General features: G+C 48.7%; 1 protein-coding gene across 5 annotated transcripts; it reads right to left on the bottom strand.

Moving 5' to 3' along the window:
- Nucleotides 1–1,222: 1,222 nt before the first annotated feature.
- LOC130110313 (protein arginine N-methyltransferase 8-B-like) lies at nucleotides 1,223–21,817 on the bottom strand. Of its 5 annotated transcripts, none has more exons than XM_056277385.1 (10): nucleotides 21,740–21,817; nucleotides 20,818–21,036; nucleotides 19,872–20,027; nucleotides 17,506–17,569; nucleotides 15,456–15,598; nucleotides 14,570–14,657; nucleotides 11,575–11,690; nucleotides 8,039–8,189; nucleotides 6,617–6,738; nucleotides 1,223–1,306 (listed from the first exon to the last, which is right to left on the bottom strand). In XM_056277385.1, the coding sequence occupies exons 1-10, from the start codon at nucleotides 21,806–21,808 to the stop codon at nucleotides 1,223–1,225; spliced, it is 1,212 nt and encodes a 403-aa protein (XP_056133360.1). In that variant the 5' UTR covers nucleotides 21,809–21,817. The 5 variants fall into 5 exon arrangements, with proteins under 5 accessions (XP_056133360.1, XP_056133357.1, XP_056133359.1 ...); XM_056277382.1 differs by having other exon boundaries at nucleotides 21,719–21,808; XM_056277384.1 differs by having other exon boundaries at nucleotides 20,818–21,000; nucleotides 21,719–21,808.
- Between the last annotated feature and the right edge of the window lie 999 nt (nucleotides 21,818–22,816).

Raw genomic sequence — 22,816 nt, 5'->3', positions numbered from 1 at the left:
ATATTATTTTTCAAGTCCCTATTCATCCAGTGTAGAGGACCATAGGGCAGTTAATATTTAATGTCGACAGTAAAACTGAAATCAAACAATCATTTTGAAATCGGTCAACACTGTGATCATTAAAATAAAAATCACAAGTTTTAACAGTTTGAAGAAATCTGTTTCTTTATTCACCATCTTCATCATATTTCACATGTTATTTGTGTACTTAATTCCCAAAACAAAAATTATTTATTAAATATTGCATTAGTATTTGTTGCTCTTCTGTGGCATTGTTCTTTTTAGCTCTGGCGCCAAGGTAGTTATTCAAATAAAGGAGAAAAATAGAATCACATTGCACATCTTTTTTAAAATCAACATGAAACATAAACATTCACATGCAAATGTAATTTAAAAAAAACTGATGACCGTAATACTCAGTATACAAATATACATTGCAAACCTTAATTTACTTAAAATAATCTGAGGAGTAACACTGAATGACTGCAGTGTGATCTTTACGTCAAGATAAGAGCAAAATAATTTGAATTTCAAGAAACTAGTGACAGAAGGTCAAGTTCATTTAGGATGTTACATTCACAGAAGTGCCCAAGGCAGTCAGGTTGGTACAAATGACGGCACTATTGCTCAAAGTTACTTGTGTATTCTGGTGACATCTCATAAGCAAAATCCCCCACCCCCCCACACACACACAGACACACACACCGTGCAATTTTAGCCATCTTGGCTCCATCTCAGACAAATGTCATGGACAAAATAGTTCATAATAAACGGCAGTCGGCCGTCTTGTATGAAATCCTACCACGCCATCTGTGGACAGAACGTAGACGTGTCATATGGGTCAAAATCTTCCTCCTTTTTTCAGGTATCTCAACACAAATGCCGCCATTAATACAACTAAATGCACAATGTGACAGTAGTCTCACTCCAGTGCGCCCAGTCTGACAAGGGAGATGTGCCACATTTTTTTTCTTTTGCCCCCCTCATACAATGTGATGTACAGTAAATGTCCAGGATGGCCATAATCGCACAGACTGTGGGGCCCTGTAGGTGCTACCCTGAGGATATCCAATCAGATGTATCTGGCATCCCTTGTTGTTCAATGGCAGCAGGACAGACAGTCCCCCCCCCCACACACACACACACACACAAACACATACACTTTTTTTTATAAAAGAAGGTCCAGAGGTGCTGAGGCTGGACTCACATCTTAGCCTTGTTCCTATCGCATTTTGTAGTCATGAGAAATAGCCGCCTCGCACAGTTGTCCTTTAAAGTCCAGCTCAAGGGTGAACTCCAAGTCACGCTGCAAAATAAGAATATTAGAGCAAATTCAGTGGCAAAAATATGTACAAGTTTACCAAGTATCTGCTAGGGCTGGGCAACAACTCAATATTGTTGTTTACTGTCTTTCATTGGGTATCGTGTCAGGAGGATATTTGGTTGTTGTGGGTGTCTGGGTAGCATAGCGGTCTATTCTGTTGCCTACCAACACGGGGATCGCCAGTTCGAATCCCCCGTGTTACCGCCGGCTTGGTTGGATGTCCATACAGACACAATTGGCTGTGTCTGCAGGTGGCAAGCCAGATGTGGGTATGTGTCCTGGTCGCTGCACTAGCGCCTCCTCTGATCGGCTGGGGCACCTGTTTGGGGGGGGGGAGGACTGGGGGGGAATAGCGTGATCCTCCCACGTGCGACACCCCCCTGGTGAAACTCCTCACTGTCAGGTGAAAAGAAGCAGCTGGCGACTCCACATGTATTGGAGGAGGCATGTGGTAGTCTGCAGCCCTCCCTGGATCGGCAGAGGGGGTGGAGCGGCGAGTGGGACGACCCAGAGAGCGGGGTGATTGGCCAAGTACAATTAGGGAGGAAAAGGGGGACAATTAAAAAAAAAAAGTGGTTATTGTGATATTGTGGTACACAATTTTGTTTATCTAAGTCGACAACGAGAATTAATCACCTGAAATTTCTCACCAAATGGAAGGGCTGAAATATCTGAGAAAATATTATCTGAAAACTATTTTTGGTTTTATTTTCAGAGGACAAAAGGGGCCAGAGCACACTGATAAATTCACAACCTTTAATTGTGCAAACAGACTGATGTTTTGACACTTCTGTGTCTTCATCAAAGTCAAAGTGGACAAAGACACGAGGCGAACAACGTACATAGTCAACCTAGGCCGGCTGTGCAATATCATTGGATAACTGGTTGAACAGGATTTCAAATCTATTGGATCTTGAATCCAAGGGTGGGAGTTGCCATAGTCACCGTCCAAGTGCCACACCCCCAAACACCATGTCAGAAACAGAAGAACAAAGTCCTCTCTTATTACAGTTACAAAGATGAAAGTACAGGTACAACCGCCCGTCAGGTGTGACAAACCGGAGGAAACAACAAATCCAGTAATCCATTTACACCAAAGGGCAAAAGAACAACAGAACACAGACCTCTTTTGAAGTTACCGGGGTGGTGGAAGTACAGATAGTACAAATACAAACATCTCTCGCGTGAGACAAACGAAAGAAAAACATGACAAACTCATTCCTCCAGTCATACCAAGGGGCTCCACTGTGCTCAGAGTGTGAATCCAACATGCCTCTGCAGAGCAGTGAGTTGATGATGTCACCACCTCTGAGATGGGGGGGGGGTTTCTATTCCCCAGCAGAACTTTAATGATGCTGCAGAGCCGTGGTTAGCCTGTGCATAATGTCGAGCGATAGCGCAATCCATGTTTTGTGTACGCATTGCAGTCTTATGTTCAGATATGCGGCTCTTTAAAGCTCTTTCGGTTTGTCCGATACACACCGGACCACAGGGGTATCGACAACGTGTGCGCTGCAGCAGTTGATGAAGGATTTAATGGAGTGTTTTTTACCAGTATGTGGATGTGTAACGTACCTAGCGTCCGACGAGTTAGAATGTTGTGCACAGTGGCCACAGCGGGAGGGGGGGGGGGAGACTGGTTCATTCTGACACTAGAAAACCACCTGATACTGCCTCCTGGCTGTCTTATCAACCTGCAGGTTGTCTCTCAGATTGCGGCAACATGTAAACGTGATCAGTGGAGGCACAGAGCTCATATTATTTAGAGATGGATCACTTGTGAGGACGTTCCAGTGTTTGAGGTTAGTATTTTTGACCCTGCCTGCCAGAGGAGAGTAGAGCGAAGGAGTCAGGTCTGCACACTAAATCGCCCCCAAAGCTATTTCATTTGGGATCGTTTCCATCAGTTAGGTCATCCTCAGCCGAATATGAGTGTGTAAAACGGGCACTGCGTGTCAAGTAAGGCCTGTTTTACACGCTCACTTTTACCCACCCATATTTGCCTGACAAAGATCTAACCAATCGAAACGTTCCCGAATAAAATAGCTTCTGGGAGCAATTTAGTGTGCAGACCGGACTGCTTCATTCTAGTTTTGCTATTTTTGTGTTGCACCTTAATATTTCCTGGATGTGCACATACTTGGTCCCTCTTGCCAGAGGAGAGTGCTCAGCAGAGAAAGTGATCCGTGGGGCGTCCGGGTTGCGTAGCGGTCTATTCCGTTGCCTACCAACACGGGGATCCCGGTTTGAATCCCCGTGTTGCCTCCGGCTTGGTCGGGCATCCCTACAGACACAATTGCCCGTGTCTGCTGGTGGGAAGCCGGATGTGGGCATGTGTCCTGGTCGCTGCACTAGCGTCTCCTCTGGTTGGCTGGGGCGTCTGTTTGGGGGGGAGGGGGAACTGGGGGGAATAGCATGATCCTCCCTTGCACTACGTCCCCCTGGTGAAACTCTTCACTGTCAGGTGAAAAGAAGCGGCTGGCGACTCCACATGTATCAGAGGAGGCATGTGGTAGTCTGCAGCCCTCCCCGGCTCGGCAGAGGGGGCGGAGCAGTGACCTGGACGGCTCCAAAGAGTGGGGTAGTTGGCCAGATACAATTGGGGAGAAAAAAAGGGGGGGGGGTGATCCGTGAGGAAGTAGTGGTAGCTCCAGTTTTCTCAACTAACAGTGATTCCCTCTCTGTATGTAGGGCCCTCTGATTGGCTGAAGAGATATATGATGTGGGGTAACCCCCTGTGCTGGAAATGCCCTTTCATTTCAACAGTTTTAGACTGGCAATGTGTAACAGTACTGCAGTTTCTATGCAATCTCAAAAGCTGGATGAGTGGTTTTGGATGGTTATTCTCAGTTTTTAGATTCAGCTCAAGGGTTTATGATATAGGTTGTAGTCTCAACAGTACTGTTGTTTCCCTTGTAAAGTGTAAGGTCTCAAACATGGACCAATGTGTCATGCTCCTCTGTAGTGAAAGAAAGACAGTTAGTAGGACAATTTATGATTTTCAGGAAATCAGACATCTCCCCTCCATCACCTCTCCTCCATATGACCACGACATCATCAATGCATCTTTTCCACAAAGCAATCTTGGACAAAAATGAGTTTCGGAGTGGGTTATGAATGAATCGCTCTTCCCATAGACCCATAGCAAGACAAGCATGGGGGGGTGGGCAAAAGCACTGGCCACAGCTGTGCCACGGGACTGCAAATAACAGGAATCCATCTCCTTTAGGAAGTTCATGGAGAGAATCATTTCTGACCGTGTAAGCAGGAATTCATCAGGAGGCAGAATCCCGTCTGGATGTTTGCTGAGGTAATGGGTGAGAGCACCCAGACCTCTCTCATAAGGTCTGCACGTATACAGGCTCTGCACATCAAAAGTTACCAGGATATCATCTTGTTCATATTTGAACAGTGACCCCCCCCCACCAAGGGAGGGAAAAAAATTTACCCAAATTTTTTAGCGACAAAGTCAAAAAAATTGTGACAGAGGCTCAGTAAGACTACCAATAATTGCCACAAGTTGGGCAGAGAGGAGGGATTAATAATAGATTTATGTACTTTGAGCAGGCCATAAAAAAAAACAGGACTTATAGGGCACTCAACAAGCAGGAAGTCTTTTTCTGTTACCCAACCTCTTTCGAAAGCTGGGTAAATATATATTCACACAAGTTAGATTATTAAAGTTGTCCACAGGATTTGACTTTAGAGGTGTGTAGCGCGCTATCTCAGATAGTTGACTTCTCATGCTGGAACTGTGTTGCTCGAAACTCGTGAGCACGACTGAGGCGCCTTTATCAGCCGGCCGAATGGTGATGTCTTTCCGAGGTGCCACGTTGCCCAGAGCTTTTAACTCAGATTCATTTAGACTCCTTCTAACTGCATGTGAACGCCGGTATAGTTCAGCTAAATCTTTCTCCACTAACTTGCTGCAGATGAGTGTGGTGGGATGCAGACTGGATGAAGGCAAGGATGAAGATTTCTCTTTAAAGGGAGTCACTACCCTACTGATGTTAGCATCAAACTTGAAGTCCCTACGAACAACACAGCTTGATAGGACACTTGACCCAGTGGAGACAGAGTGTTTAAGATGCAGCTGTCGAAACAATTTGAATGCATCACCTTGCAGTGTAAATGGGTCAGTGTTGCTAGTTGGGGGGCAGTTAAGACCACGGCTCACTACAGATATTTCATCTTGAGAGAGACTCGCAGCAGACTGGGAGTCTCATCGTACGCCTGGTCATTGTACACCGTCGTGATTATCGTGCACCTGGTCTAGGTTGACTATATATATATATGTTGTTCACCTCATGTCTTTGTCCACTTTGACTTTGATGAAGACACAGTAGTGTCAAACCGTCGGTCTGTTTGCACAGTTGAATGCTGGGAGTTTATGAGTGTGCTCCGGTCCCTTTTGCCCTCTGAAAGTTTGCTGTCCTCAAGCTGAGAAGCACCTGATTCAACAGTTTTTTGTTTTGTTTTTTTGCTGAAAGATGCACAGAGGACCCTGTTTCAGCTAGTTTTGGGTTGTGTAACACGTTGCATTACCACACAGCTCAATGTGATAAGCAGATAAACGGTTCACTGTGGTGTGTTTGCCTACGTGAGCATATATGCTGATATACGATATGTACAATTCCCTATGATTGTTGTGATCATTAAAAAATTTTTTTTTATTTCCCACCCTTTTTCTCCCCAATTGTACCCGGGCAATTACCCCACTCTTCCGAGCCGTCCCAGTCGCTGCTCCACCCCCTCTGCCGATCCGGGGAGGGCTGCAGACCACCACATGCCTCCTCCCATACATGTGGAGTCACCACATGTATCGGAGGTGAAACTCCTCACCAGGGGGACGTAGCGCGTGGGAGGATCACGCTATTCCCCCCCCAGTTCCTCCTCCCCTCCGAACAGGCGCCCCGAGCGACCAAAGGAGGCGCTAGTGCAGCGACCAGGACACATACCCACATCCGGCTTCCCACCTGCAGACACGGCCAATTGTGTCTGTAGGGATGCCCGAACAAGCCGGAGGTAACACGGGGATTCGAACCGGCGATCCCCGTGTTGGTAGGCAATGGAATAGACCGCCACGCCACCTGGACGCCCCCCTGTGATCATATTCTCTGTATCGCCCAGCACTAGTATCCACTCCAACAACACAAACACCCAGTTGCTTTTCTCGCCATTTCATTTGCGTGTACCTGGCCAAGCAAACCACCTGGTGGCGCTGCCAGGAGACGACGCACTTGAAATTCAGGTGAGAAACTGCCCGGGGCTCTTGAACTTCAGGTATCTTACCACGTTGCTTTCATTAGGCTGGACTGCAATGCTCCCAAATATCTCTTCTCCCTTTTTGACGGTCAAGTAGTCTTCCAAGTAAAACACTGTCTGCTTCCAGTGGGTACTGGCTGCATCCGGAGCTGGAGGAGGAGGAGGAGGAGGAGGAGGAGGAGGAAAGCAAAAGAGAGGAAGGATTGCATTTGTAGGCTCGAGAAGGAAAAGGAGGAGTACGTGTTGAGGGAACATGAGGAAAAACACCGAGGCTGAAGGGTGAGGGAGAGAACAGAGGGTAGTTGAGAGGCAAAACAAACACCGTCTGAAACATACACGTGGACGTATTGGGGTGAATACCAGGATTCACTGCAGTGAATTTGTGATTCTCCAAACGTGAACTTTGGCAGACTTATCAACAAGCCCGGGGCTTGTTAGCAATGGGCAAGAGATATCGAGAAAACAGCAGGTCGGTATAATGAACACGCTCTGTGGGACGGATATGGAGGCTGATAGGATAGAAATCCTTAAGTAATGCTTAGCCTGGGGCCAGCAGATACAGCTAAACATAGAGCCTCCTCTACACAACATTATGCAAGCAGTAGGCCTTGTGCGTGTAGCCTGTGTTGCTTACATAACGCCTCGCTCACTGTCCCTGTGATAGGGGATGTCTGTATCTACCTACATGTACCCCCGAAGTTTAGTTTAACACCGCTAATCCAACTCGTCCACCCGGAACAAACTCAGGCTAACGCTGTTACAGGCTTTGATCCCCTTGCAGCACCACTAGGATGCAGCCAAGAGCCGAGTTGTCGGGTTACAGAGTAGAACAGGGGTCCCCAATTACTTTTCATAGCGGGCCACTTTTAGGGCCACTTTTAAAACCACGGGCCACTCAACCTCCAGCAGCATGTTGTTCGTTAGTTTGTTTTGGTGTCGATACGCAAGTGAGGGGGGGCTGGACTAGCCCACAAGGGGAAATGCGGGGTGGAATTGATAGTTACAAGGTAGCATTTCTTGCTGGATTGATTGCTGAAATTATATTTGGAATAGTGTTCCCAAACAACATGTGTAGAAATACCAGAAGGAAGAAACAATTTTTTATTTCCAAAAAAAAAATCAAAAGGTTTTTTTTGGTAGGGAAATAAAAAAAAATCTTCCTTCTGGCATTTCTCCAAAAATTCTCGCGGACCATAAATCAACCCGTCACGGGCCGGGCGTGGCCCGCGGGCCGCCTATTGGGGACCCCTGGAGTAGAAGAAGTAGCTGAAACGCTTGTTTTTTCCTTAACTAAACAGTGCCAATATATGCTGTTGGGGAATTGGGGAAAAGCTGAAGAGCTAAATAAAGGGACAGACGTGACCTCTTAAAACATTTAAAAGGGTCGTAGCTGAAAGCTAACGGTGGCTCTGGGTCAGTGGTGTGTTTCTGCGACCACCGAGGCCTCACCGGTGGAGAAGCCGGTCTTCTTGTGACACTTGGTGAACTCGATGTTGAAGTAAGTGACCAGGGCGTGGACGTAATCGTTTCTCTGGATCTGGAGACAGAAGGCCGAGCTGAAGGACAGGTCCTCCGGTTTGACGGTGTAGATGTCCACTTCCTAGGGCAAAGGTTTAGAGGGTTGAACAGACAGTTTTGTACACCCAAATAGCCCCCGTGCAGGATTTTTATCAGTGGTATAAGTGTGTGTGTGTGTGTGTGTGTGTGTGTGTGTGTGTGTGTGTGTGTGTGTGTGTGTGTGTGTGTGTGTGTGTGTGTGTGAGGGAGAGAGAGAGAGAGAGGGAGAGAGAGAGGGAGAGAGAGAGGGAGCATAGATTGAATCATGGCATGCCAACGAATCCTGCTCACAGTACACATGCTGTGTGGGTGTCCTCCGCCTCCCTTTCACTTAAGCCTATGAGGGATGAGGTGTGTGTGTGTGTATGTGTGTGAACGGCGTGAGTGTGTGTATATTTATTTGCCTGCACCCACTCATGATGATATCAAGCACCACTTCCATCCACCCCTGAACGGTGCAGATTGATGCCTCCCTATCCGTGCCACGGCACAGAGGGGAAAAAAAATCCAAAATGAAAGAGTCACACTTGTGCATTATGTGTTAGCAATTAAGATGGCGTCCAAATGATGTGTGGGACCACCGTGTCTCTGCTGTGCATGTAAATGAGAGGACAAGGAGAATTGTACAGTACAACTTGTTCATCTTGCTCGTGTTATTGGGCTACAGATTGCCGGGGCATGTGGCAAAGGCATGACCAGTTGTGATTTAACGCCTCTGCTCTTCCCAGTGATGGCGGACCAAGGTCCTGGACCGGGAAGTTGTGGTGAGAGGATAGAAGAACCACCTCTGTCGTTTCAATGTCAGTCATGAGTTTCAGTCTGAATTAATACAGCTTGTGTGTACGGGAGGGGGGAGAGCTGGCCCCATATGCATGGTACAGACGTATAGACAGACAGACAGACAGACAGACAGTCGGAGAGTGCATGGTGAATTTGCCTGTTATATTCATATGTGGCTCAGTAAATCTATTTGAGTCTCCTATTCGCCGTTTCTTCTTGATCTAAGGTGCACTTACATGAAATGCACTCGACACGACACCTGCTCTTGGCTATGATGTGACTACTATGTGACAAATGTGCCACTAGTGCTTCATATAGTACTGCTGTGATGGGACTACTATGTGGCAAATGTGCCACTAGTGCTTCATATAGTACTGCTGTGATGGGACCACTATGTGGCAAATGTGCCACTAGTGCTTCATATAGTACTGCTGTGATGGGACTACTATGTGGCAAATGTGCCACTAGTGCTTCATATAGTACTGCTGCGATGTGACGACTATGTGGCGCTCTAGTGTGATGCAAGTTGGTAACACAAAAATCTACCTGCTGGTTGCTTACTGTCTGGATAAAAGCACCTGCCAACTAGGTGAATGCGATGTAAATGCATGGCTAACCGATGAACTCCCAGAACATGTGAAGACCAGCCAGTAGTGCCTTGCACATGGACCAAAACAGCCCTCTTGAACACCGAAAAGCAGGCTAGTACTTTTTGGAGTGGTGCAGAGGTCCTTTTGTACCTACTGATGACTCAATGCCCACTCTAGTGTGACATTTCCACACTCCCGCATGGGGGGGGGGGGGAGTTAGAGGGAGGGAGAGAGAGAAGAGGGAGAGGGAGCGAGAGAGAGTGAGAGGGGGAGAGTGAGGGAGGGAGGGGGAGAGAGAAGGAGAGAGTGAAAGGGAGGGAGAGAGAGGAGGGAGGGAGGGAGGGAGGGAGAGAAGGAGAGAGTGAAAGGGAGTGAGAGAGGAGGGAGGGAGGGAGGGAGAGAAGGAGAGAGTGAAAGGGAGGGAGGGAGGGAGAGAAGGAGAGAGTGAAAGGGAGGGAGAGAGGAGGGAGGGAGGGAGGGAGAGAGAGAAGGAGAGAGTGAAAGGGAGGGAGAGAGGAGGGAGGGAGGGAGGGAGAGAGAGAAGGAGAGAGTGAAAGGGAGGGAGAGAGGAGGGAGGGAGGGAGGGAGAGAGAGAAGGAGAGAGTGAAAGGGAGGGGGAGAGGGGGTATAAGGAGAGAGTGAGAGGGAGGAAGAGAGAGGTAGAGAGCTAGGGAGGGAGAGGGGTATAAGGAGAGAGAGAGACAAAGAGAGTGAGGGAGGGGGGAAAGTGAGAGGGAGGGAGAGGGAGAGAGAGAGTGATGGGTACCTGTTCACACAAATTAGTGAGGTTTGACAGAGAACGTATCACAGAGAGAGGGAGTCGGGGAGGGGAGGGGAGGGGAGAGGCGAGAGAAAGAGATATGAGAGACTGGCTGAGAGGAAAAGAGAGAGAAGGGGCAGAATGACGGGGACACGGATATGAGAAAGAAACACAAAAGGAAAGCAGTTGTGCAGTAAATGAAGTTGAAGCTGAAGTAAGGAGGGTGAAGCACAGAGCGAGAGCGAGAGAGAGAGAGAGAGAGAGAGAGAGAGAGAGAGAGAGAGAGAGAGAGAGAGAGAGAGAATAAAACGCTATGGCCTTCTTGAAGGTTATCGTCTGTTCATTTGTGTGATGAAAGACTCTGTTGTGTCCCCAAACCAGGACAACAAACTCCCACAATGTGTGAGTTGTCTGGAAACCTCCATTCTGCGCCAGAGAGCGGGCTCGGCCGAGAGGGCACGCTCGGTACTCGCAGACTCGCTGACTGATTTCTACTTCAAGCTGTTTTCTTTTCTTTTTTTCTGTTTTTAGGACGACTGCAGCTGTGTGACAGCGCACGGGTCCGACGCTCGTCACCAAGGAGCACAGATTGCCTTTGGTTTGCTTATTCATCTCAAACAAAGACTTCCTGTCAAAGAACAGACGGCACGTGTACCGCTGCATGCATGTGGCCAAACATGGGTACAGCAGCATGCACACACACACGTATGAACCCCCACCCCCCACCCCACCCCACCCCCCCAATCATACTTGGCCAATTACCCCACTCCTACGAGCCGTCCCGGTCGCTGCCCCACCCCCTCTGCCGATCCGGGGAGGGCTGCAGACTACCACATGCCTCCTCCCATACACGTGGAGTCGCCGGCCGCTTCTTTTCACCTGACAGTGAGGAGTTTCCCCAGGGGGACGTAGCACATGGGAGGATCATGCTATCCCCCCCCCCCCAGTTCCCTCTCCCCCTTGAACAGGTGCCCCGACCGACCAGAGGAGGCGCTAGGGCGGTGACCAGAACACATACCCACATCCGGCTTCCCACCCGCAGACAATTTTTGTCTGTAGGGACGCCCGACCAAGCCAGAGGTAACACGGGGATTCGAACCGCCGATCCCTGTGTTGGTAGGCAACGGAATAGACCACCACGCCACCCGGACACCCCACACGTATGAACTTAATACATACACAGATGCATGTATACACACACACCACACACACACAAACACACACACACATACGCACACACACACACACACACACACACACACACACACACACACACACACACACACACACACACTGACCTTTAGGAGGCAGGAGTTGGTCACCACCTGCTTGGGATCTACCACATCCACCAGCGGTTCTCTGATGGCCACATTACGAATGCAACTCATGTCAAACCCATACACGTTTTCCCACCCTGTGGACACACACACACACACACACACACACACACACACACACACACACACACATGCATAAGCGTCTTGTCTTGTCTCACCTTAAGTGTCCGGACAGCTAAAGTCTGCCCGACGACCATAAAATAAACAACATTCACTTCCTTACTCTCACTTTTTCATGTCACCTCTGCATCGAACAGCAACTGATTCAGTGAGGAACACACACAGGCTGCCAGGAGACATGTAGCGCATGGGAGGATCTCACTGTCCCCCCCCCCCCAGTTCCCCCTCCCCACCGAACAGGTGCCCCGACCGACCGGAGGAGGCGCTAGTGCAGCGACCAGGACACGTACCCACATCCGGCTTCCCACCCACAGACACAGCCAACTGCGTCTGTAGGGACGCCCGGCCAAGCCGGAGGTAACACGGGGATTCGATCCGGCGATCCCCATGTTGGTGGGCAACGGAATAGACCGCCACGCCACCCGGACCAGTTTGTTTTTCTATACTCGTGAGGACCCTCATTGACCACATTCATTCCCTTGGCGCAACTTTGACTATCAGAACTGCATTCCTCAACCTGATCCAAATCCTTACCTTAACCCTAATCCTAACCTTAACCCTAATCCTAACCTTAACCCTAACCCTAATCCTAACCTTAACCCTAATCCTAACCCTAACCCAACCCTAACCTTAACCCTAACCCTAAACTTAACCCTAATCCTAACCCGAACTCAAAAATAACCTTAACCCTAACCCTAAAACCTTACCCTAATCCTAACCCTAACCCTAATCCTAACCCTAATCCTAACCTTAACCCTAATCCTAACCTTAACCCTAACCCTAATCCTAACCCTAATCCTAACCTTAACCCTAACCCTAACCCTAACCCTAATCCTAACCCTAACCCTAATCCTAACCTTAACCCTAATCCTAACCCAACCCTCATCCTAACCCTAACCCTAATCCTAACCTTAACCCTAATCCTAACCCGAACCTTAACCCTAATCCTAACCCGAACCCAAACCTAACCTTAACCCTAACCCTAATCCTAACCCTAATCCTAACCCTAACCCTAATCCTAACTTTAACCCTAATCCTAACCCAACCCTAATCCTAACCCTAACCCTAATCCTAACCTTAACCCCAATCCTAACCCAACCCTAATCCTAACCCTAACCCTAATCCTAACCTTAACCCTAATCCTAACCCTAACCTTAACCCTAATCCTAACCCGAACCCAAACCTAACCTTAACCCTAACCCTAATCCTAACCCAACCCTAATCCTAACCCTAATCCTAACCCTAATCCTAACCTTAACCCTAATCCTAACCCAACCCTAATCCTAACCCTAACCCTAATCCTAACCTTAACCCTAATCCTAACCCTAATCCTAACCTTAACCCTAATCCTAACCCTAACCCTAAAACCTAACCTTAACCCTAACCCTAACCCTAACCCAACCCTAATCCTAACCCTAAACAGACCCTTAACAAAGCGAGGACCGACCAAAATGCCCCCAACTTTGCAACAAAAAGTCCTTCATTCCATGATTAAAACCTCAAATTGGTCTTTAAGAAATGTAACTGAACAAGTACACACACACACACACACACACACACACACACACACACACACACACACACACACACACACACACACACACACACACACGCGCACACACACACACACACACACACACACACTCAGACCCATTTGAACAAGCTCATTATATGTACTTCATAAGGAGCTGGCGGTTTTTAAAATGTCTTTTTTCGCTCCTCAGACGCACAGAAGGCTGCGTGTTGTCCCCGTGTTCCCTGCCGAGCCACCGGTACCGGCGGCACCGGCAGGGAACCGAGAAATACAAAACAAAATAAAAGTAAAATACGGCTCTTCATCCTGGCAGAGAAAAACAGTCCCTCCGCTCACGCTCTATCTCTGCCTATCCAGCCCTTCTCTGGAGACAGAGAGAGGGAGAGAGAGAGAGAGAGAGAGAGGGGGAGAGAGAGAGACTCCTGAAATAGACTCCGGCCTCCTCCACATCCTCTGCCATGTCTGGCAGCGTTTTATTATCACATATCCCTCATTCACTTTGGGCTGAAAGCACCGAGCAGGCTGTCCCTCCCCCGTTCTCGTCCTCCTTCCATCCAGCCTTCATACACTTTGCCCCCCCCCCGCCCCCCGCCGTCAGGCCAAACCCTCGGGCTGTGTGATGAGAGTGGAGGAGGTAAATGCCGTCACATAGAGCCGCTATAAAAAACAACAGCGTGAAGGGTTTGAGTAGGCTGTATCCCCTTGAGTATGATACAAGTGTGTGTGTGTGTGTGTGTGTGTGTGTGTGTGTGTGTGTGTGTGTGTGTGTGTGTGTGTGTGTGTGTGTGTGTGTGTTGTTTAAAAAAGGAGTCAAACTGAGCTTTCTCTTGCGGTAGAAAACGTGTTGCGAGTCTGGTTCAGCAGCGGACTCTTGACTCGGCGTGGTTCGTGGCGTGTCAGTATGGGCTCATACAGTAGATCCGTCACGGACTCGTTTTCCTTCACAGGCGTCTGTTGTTTTTACACCCACAAATAACATCTGTGATGTTGTATACCCAGCGTGTCCAGCCGAGACCGCCTACCATTTCAACGTGCGGACCGAGTTGGGCACTGAACACACGTTGGTTTTGAAGGGTATAAACTTAAATCCTGCAGATTCACATGCAAACAAGTGTTTGTTTGATATTTTGTATCGCTGGCATGCAAACAAGTGTTTGTTGGATATTTTGTATCGCTGGCACATCTAAGACATTAGCTGATCCACAAGTCATGAACGCTGTTTGTAGTTGTGAATCTGAATACTCCGGTAAAAAGGAAAAGTGGATACAAATGGTATCAAAGAGTTGCCCCGGGGTTACTCACAGTGGATTTTGAAGTCCTTGTACTGCCGGTCCTCTATGGCCACCACATACAGAGCTGCTCTGTCTGGAAACATCAAGCCTCCGGGTTTCTGAACAGGACAACAGCTTTGGGTATCATCTCCATATTCACACACAAATAGAGAAACAGACAAAGACACACACACACACACACACATGCACACAAACATCCCAGATAGCATCCGGATGTGGGCCACTTCAATCGACAATGATGCGGCACTGACGGCCTTCTTCTGGCCCTGACAAAATGGATGTGAGCCTGAAGTGGCCCACACGTATAATAGCAAATATGGCCCAAATATGGCCAAATCAAATGTGGGCCTTTTTTTGGCAAAGATGCGGTGCTCTGGGCAACATGTAATCTGGATGTGACCCTGAAGTGGCCCGTATGGTAAATGGTGAATATGGCCCAAATATCACAGAACAAATATGGGCCACCTTTGGCAAATATGTGGCACATGCAGCATTGCTATGGCTTGGTTCTGGCCCAGATCTGGCAAACGAGCGGACCGCCCAAGTGCCATCAGTCCACGCGGTATGTGGGCCGGATGAAAGAAAGATGAAAGTCGGGTGTGGGACGGGTCCGGGCCACACCCGTTAGTACCCCCCCCCCGACATCTGGGAAGTTTAAGCTTGACGTTTCCATGCAGCTCTTCTGTTTTTATTTTCAGCTTTAAGGGTTCTAGGTCTTAGGTTGACTTGTGCAGTGACTAAGTGAAACAACAGTCTAGTATTGTGTTGAGGCCTCCGGATCCACCCCTCCTACTTTCCACCAGCCATGAACAGACAAACATGCATGTGTGTAGCCATCCCCCCCACCCCGCCCCCCATCACCCCGCCCCCGCGTCCCCACCCCCCGCCGGGCATACCAGCCACTTGTCCCTGGCGAAGATGACAGTATTGAGCATGGACTCGTAAAAGAGGCAGTAGCCCATCCACTCTGAGATGATGATGTCCACCTCCTCCACGGGTAGCTCCACTTCCTCCACCTTGCCCTTGAAGATGGTGATAACTGCAGGAGAGAGGGGAAGGTGGTGTTGTGGGGGGGGGGGGGCACAAAACAGCAGGTGACATCTTACAACATGACATCTTCACCACATTACTAGTATATGCATTATGACCAGGGCCGCCCATGAGGGGGTGCTTTCTGGGGCCCAGCCGCTAGGGGGGGCCATGGAGGCCAGCAATAATCATGTTCGTCATAAATATAGCCGATGATAATGGCAATACTTGCTATTGAGCGTGAACTAGCCAACCAGGTGGACTTTAAGACAATATAAAGGACTTTGCATCCGGTAAGACAGGGAAGAGGGCTGCATAAAAGCCAAAGATGAAGCCGTAAGGTAAGAAATTGCATTTTCTGTGAAGAAATGTGTGGTGTAAGTGTAGCAGATCTTTGTGTGTGTGTGTGTGTGTGTGTGGCCTAGGTCTCTCTCAGTTCACGCGTGTTTAATAAGGGAGCGAGAGCATGCGCTTGCGTGACGAGTAAGCTACGTTCACGCATGCGCGAATGCAGGCGACGGTGGCCTGCCGAGGGAAAATTCGTGCCTTGTGCTGAATGTGACGCCAATTCGGGTCGGCCACGTACACGTCTTTGCTATTGGTTGAGGCTGCAGATTCGCCGGTCGAAGTTCGCCAGGGTTGTCCTTCGCCACCGGAAGCGAACGTTTTATTCGCCCCTTCGCTCGCTATTGGAAGTGAACGGGAGGCGAATATTCGCGAATGGTAATTCTGCGCATGCGTGACCGTAACAAAGCAGATTTTTTTTCTTTTCTTTTTTTGAGGGGGGGGGTATTTATTAGACCTTTTACTTTACATCACTCATATATTGATATTGACAGGAAGTTGTGATGTCTTCTTGAATGCCGCTGCTTTCGTGTCTCCAGATTCTTGTGACTAAACCCGGCCTGATTACTGAGCCTACAGGCTAAGGGCGACCTCGCTGTACGTCCTGGTTTTGTACGCTGTGTCTTGAGTCTTTTATTAAGTGTTTTGCTGAAACCGTCCAACAAATTCCTCTCGCTTGGGGAAAGGAAAGTCTTCACTGGTCTTGACGGTTCAGGGTTTGTTGTTTTTGTGTTTGCTACAGCTTTATGTGATGTTTGAGACTGATTTCCACCCCGATATAGAAAGACATTTTGGGACATGCACAGTTGGAATACAAAAAAAAGTTATTACTTTTACTCTGTCATTATTCATATTTAGATTTGTTCTCCTGTTGTACCCAAACACATCGTGAGACGCTCTGAAAAGAGCACCTTATGCATGGATCAAATGCAAATGCGATGCATAAAACAGAGCAGCCTGATGCCAAATGTGCGGACGATGATAACCATCATCTGTCGCCAGCCCTCCATCTGTCAAGTTCAAGGTGGTGTTTTACAATGGCTATCAGCTCCACCTGGGGCCTGCTGACTGATGGCAGAGATTACAGTTATTGAACGTCGGGGGGAGCAGCCAGTTAACCATCAAACCTGTGACTGATGTCGTGGGATTTCACGGCAATGATGGATTTTGTTTGCGCCTTCCCTGTGCCAGATGTCTCCGTCCCACAGCTTAGCAATCATCAAATAAGACAGACGGACAGATGGATGGACAGACAAACAAACAGACAGACACAGAAAGACAGACAGATGGGCGGACGAAAGGATGGACAGAGAGAAGGATAGATAGATAGACAGATGGACAGACAGACAGATGGGCGGGTAGGCAGACAGACAGACAGAGAAGGGCAGATAGACAGACAGACAGACAGACAGAGAAGGGCAGATAGACAGACAGACAGACAGATGGATGGATAGACAGAGAGACAGGCAGATGGACGGATAGACAGACACACAGACAGATGGATGGTTAGACAGACAGACAGGCAGGCAGACAGACAGGCAGACAGACAGACGGACAGATGCGGGTACCTACCATTGTGTAGGTGGTTGGACTTGATAATCTTCTCTGAATATTCTGATATACTTGAACACTCAATCTGTGGGCACAAAGACACAACAATAGATGCAATGTCCTCTTCTGTAGTCTACAGCGAGGGGCAGACGGGTGAAAACACCATTACCAACTACAACAGGAAAAGTCCATAATCAAAAATTCACATTAAAAAGAATCAGCAGTGCAGAATGTCCACTGGGGGGGGGGGTATTCTAATTCAGTTACCATTTACAGAAGACAGAGGACACTTTATTTGTCATTGTACACACATATAACAAAATGTGTTCTCTGCATTGAACCCATCCATCCTATTGTACAGGAGCAGTGGGCCGCTGCAGTGCCCCGGGACCAACCCCATTTCTTCTTTCCATTGCCTTGCTCAGGGCCACACAGGACTATTGACCCTAACATACATGTCTTTGGACTGTGGGAGGAAACCGGAGCACCCGGAGGAAACCCACGCAGACACGGGGAGAACATGCAAACGCCACACAGAAAGGACCTGGGACAACCTGGGGTTCGAACCCAGGACCTTCTTGCTGTGAGGCAACAGTGCTAACCATTGGGCCACCGTGCTGCCCCATGCTGTTTGAAAAACCTCACTGACTGAGGTTGTTTTTTCCAAGATGCTTAATATTACATTTCAACCACACAAGGTTTCACTGTAACATACTTTCTCGCCTGACATGTTTTATAAGCTTTTCCCAAAATCCTTTTAGTGAATGAAAGTGATGTACTCTTTTTTTAAGCGGGGTGAAATGGGATATTTTTCCATTTCCAGTGGCTGCTTTCTTTCCCAATTTGGCAGTGCATTAAGACTGTAAGGTCAAATTTAATCAAACCCAACTCATCTAAAACTACCACTGGCCCTCTGGTCTCTCATTTCAGATGCCTCACGACCGCTAATTCATCATTTACCTCCACCCATCCATCAGCGCAATGCTGCATATGAATCATACAGAACAGTGGGGGGCTGTTGCCAGTAATGTGTCAGCTGTGAACTGGACTTGCAGATCTGCTCTAAGGGGCAACCTGCTGCTTGTTTTCCCTGTGTGTGTGTGTGTGTGTGTGTGTGTGTGTGTGTGTGTGTGTGTGTGTGTGTGTGTGTGTGTGTGTGTGAGAGAGAGAGAGCGAGAGAGAGGTTTTCTTCTCCCAATTCATAAGTTCAGATTGAAATTTACTGGATGTAAGCCGAAATCGGATCCTTAAGAACAATTCTGTAAATAATAATTTCAAGCTGCTTCTGGTAGATGTTAGCTTATTACTTGTTACTTGATAGCTTGTTACTTGTTGCTTGTTACTTGTTAGCTTGTTGCTTGATACTTGTTAGCTTGTTGCTTGCTACTTGTTAGCTTGTTGCTTGATACTTGTTAGCTTGTTGCTTGTTACTTGTTACTTGTTACTTGTTACTTGATAGCTTGTTGCTTGTTGCTTGTTACTTGTTACTTGTTACTTGTTACTTGATAGCTTGTTACTTGTTGCTTGTTACTTGTTAGCTTGTTGCTTGTTACTTGTTAGCTTGTTATTTGTTAGTTGCTTCTGGTAGATGTTAGCTTGTTACTTGTTAGTTTCTTATTTGTTAGTTGTTAGCTTGGTACTTGTTGCTTGCTACTTGTTAGCTTGTTTCTTGATACTTGTTAGCTTGTTATTTGTTACTTGCTTCTGGTAGATGTTAGCTTGTTACTCGTTAGCCTGTTACTTTGTTAGCTTGTTAGTTGCTTCTGGTAGATGTTAGCTTGTTACTTGTTATTTGCTTCTGGTACATGTTAGCTTGTTAGTTGCTTCCGGTAGATGTTATCTTGTTACTTGTACAAAATTGATGCCTGCTTCAAACGGGTTGGAACGGTAAGCATAAGTTTCTGCTTGTACATTATAGTGTGTGTGGGTGTGTGCGTGCGTGCGTGCGTGCGTGCGTGCTTGTAGCCAATTTTCTTCCCATGTGCGTGCACGTGTTTCAGTTTGATAGCAAGCACATGTGTTTCTGTGTGCGTTCGCGTGTGTTCCCCTATTACGTGCCCCACATGTGTTTCAGAGAAAAAACTGTCTAAGCCAGCGAGGGAAAGACGCTGGATGAGAGATAACGAGACAGCGCAGCCAGATATAATATTTCACTTGGAGTCCAGACGGGGCGCTACGCTCTCTCTCTCTCTCTCTCTCTCTCTCTCTCTCTCTCTCTCTCTCTCTCTCTCTCTCTCTCTCTCTCTCTCTCTCTCTCTCTCTCATCAAATGTGAAATCACACCAGAGGCTGTTTGAACAGCTGTATAAGGGAACGAAAGATCTGTGCCGTGTGCCTTTGTGTGGAACTGGTGTGGTCTATCCTCAAGCCTGCGAGACCGGCTCTCACCCCGTACACGTGTTTGGCACCAGCGTTGGCAGCGAACATGGACAGGATGCCTGTGCCGCTGCCCACATCCAAGACGACTTTATCTTTGAACACGTGCTTGTTGTGGTACATGGCGTTCCGGTAGGTCAGAGTCCGGACCTCGTCCTTTAGCATCTCCTGCAAGAGCGCCGAGCGCGAAAGAGAATGGCCGCATAGTGTTAATGACCAGAAATGTCCGCCAGCTGAGCGCATATGGTTGCAATTTGTTACGTACACAACACACACACACGCTGATGTTGTACAAGTGGCCTCGTAACTTGCTCAGCATGTGAACACATATTTCGCACACAGGAAATGAAAATGCATTGGATCTATACAAGAAAAAAAAGAAGCGATATTTGGGGCCAGAACTCTGCAGCAATGGCAAAGCCTCTTGAAATAGACAGGTCTGCAACACCGAGTCTTTGGGGAGAGGCTGGTTCTCGTCTCCCAGAGCCAATTCACACATCCTATTTTCTTCCCTCCAGTCTTTATACTCTTACATCGAGGACACTCCCTCCATCTGAGAGCAGTCAAAAAACCTGACCCATATGCTAAATATGGCCTATATGTCGCCCAACGTTTCCAGTTTTGCCCCCCCCGCCAAAAAAAACAAGGTCATTAACTGGGGTATAACAGCATTTTTATTTAGCACTTCCCTGCATGGCACTGACGCAGATATGATCGCACTGCATTCTGGGGCACCGTCGCATATGGAATGGTATTGGTGTTGGCTGCAGCAATATAAACAGAAGAGGCTGGTTGTGCAACAGAAAACAGAAACCCTGTTTCCTGTCCTACCACACAGCCCCGTGTGCGTCAGTGGGTCTGTCAGTGAGTAGCAGCACAGACAGGAAAAAAAAAAACGAGTGTGCATCGACGGTGACCGTCCTTTCACGTTGGCCTTGCCAGAGTCGCACCTACCTACCTCGTGGATGCCAAAGTGGGCGTACGAGTCAAAGTAGTAGTCTCGGGATGTCATGTCCTCCGGGCTGAGGAACTTGGCTATCTTGCCTCGGCCGGGGCCGTTGGTCAGAGTTGCTACGTGAGGCGCCCGGGGGACACGGGGCACATGGTGGGTGGTAGGCACTGGTTTAGGCGAAGGGGACGGCTGGGCAGACCGGGAATGGAGAGACGCGGCGGGCTGCTGCCGGGTGTGACGAGGGAGGGAGAGAGAGAGAGATGGAGAAAAGAGAAGATGCGTCAGATTTGATGCAGCTTGGGGGGGTTTGCGGATGAGAACGAGAGCGAGCTGAGGAGGCGTAGGACGGGTCGCGCCGCCGCTGAGAGGGGATGGTGTCATTGCATAAGGTCAAACGGACGCACCGGAAGAGAGGAGAATGGCCACGAAATGCTACCTGACACATGCTGCCCGACAACTCCTCGTCCACACACACACACACACACACACACGGGCGAGACATGTAGGCTGCTGCGGCGGCGGCACCACGCCGGAGGTGGGGCGGAGGTCTGCAGCGCGTTGTGTGCAGCCCGATCGCGTTCAGCACCAAGGACAACGCACGCAGGCTACCGACGGTCCGACGCAGCGCCCGCGAAACTGACCCAAATCGTGCATCTCCGCGCACTGTGCAGGACAGCGCGCGGAGATGCACGATGTTGAAGAGGACGGTCTGTCCTCCGATGCAATGCACACGAGGCACGGCGGGACACGCGACGTGCGGTACCTTAGGATGTGCACGTTTTTCTGATCGAGCTCGCGGACGGTGCCAAAGCCTTTCTAGAGGGCACACAAAATAACAACGACCGGTCTCTCCGTGGTGGTGTCCTAAGTCAAATGATAGCATCATTGTCAGCGTCACATCGTTAACCGGCTGCAGGACGCATCCTACCTCCGAACTGTCCGCCTCCGCCATCTTCCTCCGGAGCAGCAAGCAACGCGACGAATGCCCCAGTCCCATGTGAGCCGGCGAGATTTACAACTGGATGTGGAAATCTTTTTAAAAAAAAAAACACTTACAACTAAAATAAAATAAGATAAAATAAATAAAGATCAGACTCTAAACAAACCAGACCCTACAGGTTACTCGTTTTTAGGCTGTTATTGCATCGGACATTTTTTGTTTAAATGGCACACAAGAGACTTGTGTAGCCACGCATATCATCCCCCCCTACGTTGGTGAACTTCCAAAAAAGTTGTTCTCTCGTGGATTTGTAGCAGGTGAAACTTCCGGTGATCCGCGTGACACATCTGGCGCCCTAATCGGCTGTCGGGAGTTGCGATCCAGCTGCGCACTGGAACCGCGTTAACGCACCAACTCGCCAAGCGAAACACACCTCTCGGCTACTTCACCTTTACGCAACAGTTGACATCCATCATCGGTAGGACTGGAGGGGGGAGGAGGAGGAGGAGGGGGGGAGTGGGAATATCTCAAAGATCGGCGCAGAACAGCGTTTTGGAAGTGGTTTCACGCGCGGGGAGATGGTCTGCGCATGGAGCGGCACGCGCTCTCCCGGTGCGTAATTCCTCAAGGAAAAGACGAGGACGCGCTGCAAGTGCGGATGGCGCGCAAACGAACTGAATCGTGATAACAAAACAAAAATATTATTTTTTGGGGGGGAAGAAAAGGGAAAAACGTTGTAAATCTCTTCTTCCCACACACACCGGATGCCTCCTCACACCTACCCTTGAATCAGACTTTCTTCTCCACGCTGAGGTGAATATGCGCCCTGGCGACCAATCAGCTTCGCAGCTTTACAGAGGCGAATCCCTACAGAGAGTAAGTAACAAGTGTCCGTGGACCAGATCCCGGAGTGATGTGCACGCCTCGTGGTACACCCGTGTGCAACGTAGAGCCGCGTGCGTGCAGGTTTGCGTCCCGAACCGACGTTTACACCGGCTGATTTAACGCACGAGCACACAGGGGAGGACCGCTTGGAGAAAACACGTGTGTGGGTATCGCTGCTCC

Source organism: Lampris incognitus, chromosome 3 (assembly GCF_029633865.1).
Source record: "Lampris incognitus isolate fLamInc1 chromosome 3, fLamInc1.hap2, whole genome shotgun sequence".
Classification (NCBI taxonomy): Eukaryota; Metazoa; Chordata; class Actinopteri; order Lampriformes; family Lampridae; genus Lampris; species Lampris incognitus.
The sequence above is the reverse complement of the archived record's forward strand: the minus strand, read 5'-3'. Positions and strand labels throughout refer to the sequence as shown.